General features: G+C 50.3%; 5 protein-coding genes across 5 annotated transcripts; 1 reads left to right on the top strand and 4 right to left on the bottom strand.

Moving 5' to 3' along the window:
- Positions 1 to 1128: 1128 nt before the first annotated feature.
- Positions 1129 to 1856, bottom strand: QC763_510244 (uncharacterized protein; the record flags this gene model as incomplete). Its single annotated transcript, XM_062913613.1, has 2 exons — positions 1571 to 1856; positions 1129 to 1503 (listed from the first exon to the last, which is right to left on the bottom strand). The coding sequence occupies exons 1-2, from the start codon at positions 1631 to 1633 to the stop codon at positions 1129 to 1131; spliced, it is 438 nt and encodes a 145-aa protein (XP_062765175.1). The 5' UTR covers positions 1634 to 1856.
- Positions 1857 to 2258: 402 nt separating this feature from the next.
- On the top strand, positions 2259 to 3563 carry QC763_510247 (uncharacterized protein). The gene is made up of 2 exons (XM_062913614.1): positions 2259 to 2880; positions 2947 to 3563. Exons 1-2 carry the CDS (start codon positions 2566 to 2568, stop codon positions 3505 to 3507), a joined length of 876 nt encoding a protein of 291 aa, XP_062765174.1. The 5' UTR covers positions 2259 to 2565; the 3' UTR covers positions 3508 to 3563.
- A 32-nt stretch (positions 3564 to 3595) lies between these two features.
- Positions 3596 to 4916, bottom strand: QC763_510250 (uncharacterized protein; the record flags this gene model as incomplete). The annotated part of the gene is made up of 2 exons (XM_062913615.1): positions 3596 to 4699; positions 4755 to 4916. The coding sequence occupies 2 exons, from the start codon at positions 4914 to 4916 to the stop codon at positions 3596 to 3598; spliced, it is 1266 nt and encodes a 421-aa protein (XP_062765173.1).
- Positions 4917 to 5106: 190 nt separating this feature from the next.
- Positions 5107 to 5674, bottom strand: QC763_0078680 (uncharacterized protein; the record flags this gene model as incomplete). Its single annotated transcript, XM_062906076.1, has 2 exons — positions 5107 to 5313; positions 5444 to 5674. The coding sequence occupies 2 exons, from the start codon at positions 5672 to 5674 to the stop codon at positions 5107 to 5109; spliced, it is 438 nt and encodes a 145-aa protein (XP_062765172.1).
- Positions 5675 to 6325: 651 nt separating this feature from the next.
- On the bottom strand, positions 6326 to 7650 carry QC763_510260 (uncharacterized protein; the record flags this gene model as incomplete). The annotated part of the gene is made up of 1 exon (XM_062913616.1): positions 6326 to 7650. The coding sequence occupies exon 1, from the start codon at positions 7268 to 7270 to the stop codon at positions 6326 to 6328; it is 945 nt and encodes a 314-aa protein (XP_062765171.1). The 5' UTR covers positions 7271 to 7650.
- Positions 7651 to 8598: the final 948 nt, after the last annotated feature.

Raw genomic sequence — 8598 nt, 5'->3', positions numbered from 1 at the left:
AAACTTGTTATGGATCAGTTAGGTCTCCAGATGTCCGTGCCGGAGAGTGCTGCCGCCGTTGCTTTGTTTGTTTGACTTGAAAATGGGACCATCAACTGTTGAGTTCGCTGGCGTTTTGGGGGCCTAACAACTCGAGTTGTTTTGTTAGTCTTGTTCGTTCTTAGAAGCCATCGATCTGTGCAGCAAGCTGATATGGACTGAAAGAAAAAACGTGGCACAGATAAGTTCCGTTCCTATGGTTGGTTCATGAGTCCTGCAGCGTCCCCTGCATGTGTTTTCCAGATCTTGGGAAGCAAAGACAGGGGAGCACAGTCCCTGACAATCGTGCTTCCTGCAACTAATGTATGGTTCCTTCAGGAAAGTGGCTTGCTGCCCCCGCTTAGAGCGCCACACTAGCTCAGTGCCAGGTGGTCCCCGCAGCTTGGTTCAAACATCCTCGGCCCGAAACCTGGGGTCGGGTACTACCCCCCAGCTTGAATGATCTGTCACTCGTTTATCTGATCGGGAATTGTGGCCCGGTGCTATATTTGCTGTTAATTGGGTGTCGATTGTGAGAACGGATGAGGCAAGTATGGACTGTCAGAGAAGACACAATTCCGTTGAAAAAAAGGGGAGAGATCTGAGTCCAAACCACAATCATCTTTTGCTTTTTGCACCTTGTTACTTGCCTGCTTTATTCAGGGTACCGGGTGAGCGTGACGAGCGAATAATCATGCTATATACACCCAGGAGCCTATGACAAGCCATCGAGCAATGCTCCTTTCAATGAACCAACTCATATTGTCATACTAGACACCAAAGGTATTCACTGAACCAAATGCCGGGCTATGAATGTGCCTGGACCTGCCGGGTCTCCATATTGTAGAAAGTAAAAGACTCTGCTTACTCGAGAGATTTGTGCAGGCAGAAATGAGTCAAAGTGAAAGAAGTAAATTCATCTACTAGACAAAGGAAATCTCAGTAAAAAAGACCGTAGAAATCCCACCAATATATTCACACTCCAAAGATCCAAATAGCACTAGAATATCTATAACAAGGCCGAAGGCTGAGTCCCGAGCTCTCACAAAGCCATACCGACTACCAGCCTACTTAGGCAGGTAATCATCGAATCTACCAAACATCCAAATATCACGGTACCGCCTTCGCCACATAAGTCGCCTTGGAGAATTCCTCAAACTTCGAGCCATTCTTTGGAAGTTTGTTGGGATCGTGGTAAATCACATCCACTACGGCTCTATTCGTGTCGTTGTAGACTGCCCGGTGTGCTCCAGGCTTAGTCCCTGGTACATATGGAGTCAAACTCCCAGGTTCGATTGGAGTATGTGTCAGGGGCTTCGAAGCTGCCAAAGGAAGGCCAGCTTTGTCGCCGAAATATGATGGGTATCTCCATCCCCGTGGATGTTGTGGCTGCTCAGCGGCGACCTGCGCCCTGACATCCCTAGCATAATGCCATGACTTGGAACTTGGATAGTTCTTGTTAGCCACTACGCCATCGCAGTCGTACTTTATTCCAGTTAGCCTTTAACATGAAGGGAAACTCTTCGCGATGCTGCGGACGGGGGGTTTTTACATAGGATGAGTCCGTTGGACTGCGTCTCGGTGCGCTTTGTGGTGGATTCGTCGAGTCCGACATGAAGGAGGGATGCCAAGGTAAGGTGGAGATCTAAACTAAAGACTCAAAGCAAGTGATGGCTTCCACAGTTTACCATGATTTATGTGCAAACGGAGACTAGAGATTGGAAATGTCAACCAAAGATATGAGGACTAACGTCTCTATTTATTGTCCTTTACCTCAGTGAGGCTTTGCATACAGCCTGGACACTGCAGCACATGATGACTGGGCTGGTGCCCTCAGCGCCGGTCAGATGGTCCACCAGTAAAGCTGTATGCTCAGTTGATGAGTACGTATCTGTTCCACGTGGGTTTCATTCATCAGACATAATACATTGAATCAAGGCCATTGTGAACAAAGAAAGTGTTGCGGATAGCACCAGATTGCCAGTGCCTTTGTATTCAAGGGGGTATTTATGCGCCAAGCCTCGCAAGGCTTGTTACAGGTAGGTGAGTTGTTGGTGTACTTGGCCCTTACCACCCAGTTGCTGCTACGAGTCCCGGTCTAGGCTAAGTGATGCGGGTGGTTCAAACAAAGCAAGTCTCGCCCTGACGCGGGTCAAAATCAACTCAATTCACATATAGCAGTCGGTGTGGTTGCACGGCGTTGTTCCAAGCCCTTTGATCTGAAGATGGGACGAAAATGCGACCTGTTCTTTGTTCCAGCAGGCGGCGTCAAACAGTAATAACAGCTTATCAAACGCCGTTCTTGGACGTAGTCTGTTCGGGCCCCCAGCTCACAGCGGCCTGGCCTTATTGGCAACTGCTGTTTCCATCTTTCCCATGGCACCCACCATTACTTCCTCCTCATCCTCTTCCTCCTCCTCCCCCCCCCCTTTTCCCCCACGCATCCTCGCCCTCCATCTCCACAACACACACTACTTTCTCTTGACAGTCAATTTTGTCCGACAAACTACCATATGCTCACATCTTCTTCTCGCACATTGAACCACGATGCCAAACATAGATCTCCAGGTTCTAAAGGAACCCAGCATGCCCCAGGGCGAAGCAGATGTTCTCGACACATTGGCCAAAGCATTAAACTCCAGCGATGATTCTGCAGTCGTCGCGGCCAACCTGGAAGACGAGCTACGACAGTTAATTGCCTTAAGCAAGTCAACAAAGGCTGCAGACACCCTGCTTTGGAATCTGTGGGTGATGCTGTTGGAGGTGGTGAGAATCGTGCCCATCGAACATCCATGGCACGCCGCGCTCGCCGCTGGCATGAACAACTTGCGCTCGAGAGGCGGGCTTGTGGTTGAGCTCGAGGTGAGCGGAAACTTGTTCATTATCATCGCATCAGCAGGATATCTGACAGCTTTCTTTTCCATCTAGGGTTGCACGCTGAACTGGGCGGACCTGCCCGATCTGAGCATGTATGTCTTCGATAAGTGGTTTGACGCTACCGAGTTGGACGACTACACCTCGGAGGACATAGACGCCTGGAAACGCTGGAACTCATTTGCGTCACAGCTCCTGAATGAAGAGTACATGAACTGGATTATTTTTCCCTACTTGGAGATACGCTCGGCGCTGGAATTTCCCCCGCCGGAGGACCCAACTATATTCGAGTGCAGACTTTGGATAGCAACTCAGTGGCTGACCCAATGCGCCGAACTTGTGTACAGCGAGATGACTTGTGGGGTAGACTTGGAGGAGAAAACAAAGTCGGCAATCAAACCCGGCCCGCTGTGCGAGGGTGTCTACCCGCGCAGTCTGCAGCGGTGGGAGTTTTGGCGGGAAAGACTTGAAGCGCTGGCGGGAGAGAAGGGTCTGGAGCAGGAGACGGATTCGGGGGATGGCGGTGCAGGGCGGACCATCCCCAGTGCATCGTTATCCCGAATTCAACAGGCGATCAATGCTATGGACGCTGCGAGCAACAACGCCCGAGTCTAGTTAGACAATCTTCTTGTATTACTACTTCCTTTCCAATACTAGATGTTACACTGCAACCAGGTATCAAGATTCGCCCTTGTCTCTCCACCTACAGAGCAACCAAACCCCCAACCCCAACCACAACCCCCATACCCACCCCAACCAACCCCGTACACCTCGCCCCCAACCCCCCATTCGTAGAAGTAGGCCCCACCCCTCCCTGATTAACAACAACACTCCTCGTCACACTAACCGTCGGGTCGGTCCTCGTAACCGTCTCTGTCAAAGGACAAGAAACCGTACAAGGCAAGAACTCCGTCCACGGCGTCGGCGCCCCTGTCCCCGTCACCGTCTCCGTACCCACCACCCTGAAAGCCGGACTCTGCACCACAGCCTCTACATCCGGCCCCTTGGTCCCATTATTCCCCCCCTTCGGATTCAACACATTATCCACCAAATGTACCGCCCCATTTGCAACAAGAATATCAGCCTGCAAAACTTGCGCAGCATCAACAAATATAAAATTGCTGTGCCTCAGTACACGAATCGAGTGCTTATCCTCCGCAGTAACAAGACTAGACTCGTTCCGCAGTTCCCATATCTGAGACACCTGCCCGGGAACGATGTGATACCGGAGCACAGATTTAAGCTCGTCTTTCGACAGGGCAGGGAGCGTGCTCGCCAGTTTTTGAAAGGCAGCGTTGGTGGGGGCAAAGATTGTGACCTCTTTGGCCGGGAGGATGACCTCGTCGTAGAGACCGGTTGCAAAGAGAGCGCCGAGAAAGGAGGTCATGTCATGGTAGGCGTTGCGGGCTGTGGACTCGAGCCCTTCAGGGACGCGCATGACCGAGTCGGTTACCTGGATGAGGCCCTTGGCCCATTCAACGTCTTCCACGACGACGGTGCCGCGGTTGGCGAAGCCAGATGTCAAGACGACCTCCCCGCCGGGTTGCTTGGTCAGGATGATGCGTTGGCCGCCTTTCATGGGGGAGAATTTCGGGTCGGTCAGGAGTGTGGGTGCCCAGATCGAGTCGCCTTTGATGATGGAGGGCATAGAGACTATCGAGGTCATGACGTGGTATTTCAGGATGGCCTCGACGTGGGTTTTGTTTTCGCGCCATTCGTCATAGTTGCCGAGTTTGTCGAAGGCGTCGTCGTTGGGGGCGGCGATGGTGACGCCTGAGGGGAGGTTGACGAAGATGTCGGGGTGGTCCTGATGAGATTGATCAGTGCTGACATTTGAGGATGGAGAGCAAATCGAGGCACACCTTGACTAGCTCACGAAACGTGGTGAGATTTGTTTGTCCAGCGAGGGCACTGTCCAAGTCCGCTGCTCTGACGCCCGACACAGATCCCAAGACAGATATGATGGCGAGAAGGGCGGTTGAAAGGCGTGATGCCGGCCGGAATGATGACAGTCCAAGGACCATCTTGTAAATAGATGCAACTAGCAATGGGAAAATACGTTAATTGCCAATGTCACAAAAGGAAACAATAGCACAAAGTCAATCGTCATCACCACACGTGGGTGATGTGGAAGAGAGTGTCCGGACTCCAACACGGAGGCGGACACGAGGTGGCATTTTAGCTGCCGCCATCTACGCCCTCCCCCAACGCCATCTATGCCACCTTACCCACACCAAATTCATGATGAAATTTGAGCTCTGGACATTTCGGGACACGCGCGACGTTGTCTTCGCTAGCGACCTTCCCCGCGATTGGGCGGTCCAGCTGGCGAGCCACGACGCTGGGGCAATCTGCACCCCTGTTTCCCGATGCACCGGTGCAGGCTGAGCCGCTCAACGGCAGGTGCTCATTAGTCTCGATCTGGGCCGTGTCAGCAACAATTCTTTCCCGTCGGGGCGTCATGGCGACAACCTGGAAATTTATTGTTTTCAGGCATCGCTCAGCCTTGGAGTGGAGGGTCGTACTTTAGCATGGGAAGCCGCTGACCGACGTGGTTTCTTCCAGAACCTAAATTCGACACCATGATATCCACCAGCTGGGTCCGGGGATCGGCCCGCTCATTTGGTCTTGGGATATCAAGACTGGGCAGGCGGATTGGAATAAGGAGCACCAGGAGCTGGTCGACGGTGCATCTCTTTGGAAGGAAGGGCTCCAGAAGCATACACGGACCCTGGGTCTTCAGCTGCCCATCTGTGCCTTGACTGCCCCGGTGAGACGACATGGCAGGATCTCATCAACCATGCCGCCCATTTGCATGCAATGAGGCTTGGTTTAGCGTGAAGCATGTGCCACTGAGCAACCACCCAAAACGGACTTTGCTGGTGGGGTTGGCATCGGGCTGGCTACAAATAGTTAATGTTTAAAGAAAAAGAATTTCTCTAAATTGAGTGCAGCATTAAAGGTGAAGCGTTAACATTTCAGATGTAATCTCGTTCCATTATCTGTCTGAGCTTTACCTTTTACCTTTAAGGCTGGGACTGTTGAACAAAGCTGATCCCTTGGTGATTCTAGAGTGGATGGCACTTAACTCTTCAATCTCACACTGACTAAATATCATAGGCTAGAAATATATATGTGCGTACCTCATGGGCGCAATAAAAAGCCTCGCGACACATCAGACACTAGAGGCTATGTGGCCGTGGACAAAGAATTAGTTACCGCAATATGGTGACAAGCTCACCCCGAAATATGGTTATGAGGCATGACTGTTGAGTTCTTCCTCGAACAGTAGTCAATTAGGCTTATTTTCCGGTTCAAAACATGCAAATCAACAGTTATTACACGGCATGTGCCCATTATGTTGTCAGCGACAGACACCAATCCCTTGGCGAAAACGCTCAATGCCATTAAACTCACTATCCAACCCCACCCCTCAGCTCTCCGTCAAGTTATAAATCTTCTGAATATCCTTCAACATGCCCTCAAAATCAATCTGCAAATCCCTCAACAACCCATCATTAAACCCGAACACCCATCCATGCACAATCGGAAAGCTATTCTCGGCATAACTTTGCTGCACCCCCGCCGTCTTGACCACATTCTTGCACTGTTCAATCACATTCAGCTCCACCAACCGGTTATACCTCTCCTCCTCGTTCGGAATCGCATCCAGCTCCTTCTCATGCAGCCTGTACACATCTCTGATATTTCTCAACCAGGGGTTCAAAATCCCCAGATCCTTGGCCGACATGGCAGCCTTTACACCGCCGCAGCCATAGTGCCCGCACACAACAATGTGCTTCACCTTCAAGTGGCGGACAGCGTAGTTGATGACGGCCATGACGTTAAGATCGGTGTTGCAGACCAGGTTGGCGATGTTGCGGTGGACAAACGCGTCACCGGGTTCGAGGCCGGTGATTTGCTCGGCGGGAATGCGGGAATCGGAACATCCTATCCAGAGGTACTCTGGTGTTTGGCCGGCGGAGAGGTTGGCGAAGAAGTCGGGGTCGGCCTTCTTCTTCTCGGCGGCCCAGGCACGGTTGTGCTCGAACACGCGGTCGTGGGTTTGGCGGAGGTAGCGGCTGATGTCCTTTTCGGCCATGGCGCGCCAGGTGGATTTGTCCGATGAGGGGTTGGCGTTGGGGAGTTTGGACTTTGGGTTTGATGATAATGACGAAGAGTGGGAGTCAGAGGAGCAATGACGCAGGAGGGAAGGGGTTGTGGCTGTTGGTGTGGGAAAGCGCAACGGTCCGGACCTGACAAAAGGAGAAGAGAGAAAAGAGGAGGAAGGGGAGCTGGAACTGGAGATAAAAGCGCGTCGGATAGCGGCGGAGGTTGGATGCTGCAAGAGCGACGTGGTGACACGTGAGTTGAGCATGACCAAGGTTTTTGGGCGGGTTGTCCGGTGTTTTTTTTTTTTTTTTTCCCTCTGGTCTTCCCCTCTTTCCGTCCTTTCTCCCCTCACTTGTCCGGCGGCCGATGGAATGTTGAGCGAGACTAAAAATGCGGTGTGGGTGGGCTCCGTCAGCCTCTAATCCTCATTTTTTTGGGGCTGGGAATTGGTCCCATTCTGTGACGTAGGGAAGCGGAGTTGTGCATCTCTTCATGCAGATGAGAGAAATGTTGTGATGTTTTTGATAGGAGCCCTAACCCCGTTTGCGATTCCGGCGAGTGGGGGGCGTGGGGATCGGATATTGAAGGGATCGACGATCGTGAGCTTGGCGGGAGCTGCAATTCCCTCAACATTTTTGGTCAAGAAGATGGCATTTGTCCATGAATTTGCAAGCTCTTTGGGACATTTTGATCCGAAATCGCATGTCTCAGCACCTTGGCATTAGTTGACTGTGCTAACGTACTGCACTCGACCTGCCAGAACGGGCTTTTTCGGCTGTCAGAATGGATCTGCCAGTGTTGCTAGGCCCGGCAATTGGCGAGTTTTCCCCGCAACCCAGTCCGACCTTGTTTCAACGTCGGTGATAGAAACTTTGTTCACACGACGTGCCAAATCCAAGATTACTTGTTAGGCCTTCAAAATCGGCACTTTGACCAGGCTCCTACCTAGTTAGGTTCCTGAATTCACAAATTCCGGTTGATTCCCAAAGAGTGATTCTTGGCCGCTAACCCTAACCCGGATTTAACGCATATACCACATTTGCAGCTAAAAGGATATTTTACGAAACAACCAGAATTTACGAATTAAGGAACCGAACCATAGTAGAAGCTATAGTTAGTGCTAGTTTTAAAGGCCTAATAAATAGACAGCTTAGCCAGATATTTTATGATAGTTTTCTTAAAATTATAAAGTTAATAAACCTTTGCTTGTTTACCTATCTATTCCTATTAAATTAGGTAATTGCGGGGGAAAATTTAAGCGGTTTTTTTAGTTTATTATCGGATAGCTAAAAGCCTACTCCGTTATATTTACCCAATATATTACGATAGCCTTTTACTAAATACAAAAAAGTAATAAAGCTTTATTAATATAAAATATAGATTAAAACCGAAAAACTATTTAATATATAAAGTGCTCTCGATAATAGACCATTACTCTCTCTATTACTTTTTAAAAGTAAGAAAGCAGACGCTCATAATACTATCTATCTTTCTCCTATAATAGGATATAGAACCTACCCAATCGACTCTAAATAATTAAAACGCTTAGGGTTTCTTCTCTTTCTTTCTACTCTTGCCCTTCCCCTTTTCCTA

This window comes from Podospora pseudopauciseta (assembly GCF_035222475.1).
Source record: "Podospora pseudopauciseta strain CBS 411.78 chromosome 5 map unlocalized CBS411.78m_5, whole genome shotgun sequence".
Classification (NCBI taxonomy): Eukaryota; Fungi; Ascomycota; class Sordariomycetes; order Sordariales; family Podosporaceae; genus Podospora; species Podospora pseudopauciseta.
This window is presented reverse-complemented; position numbering and strand designations above follow the sequence as displayed.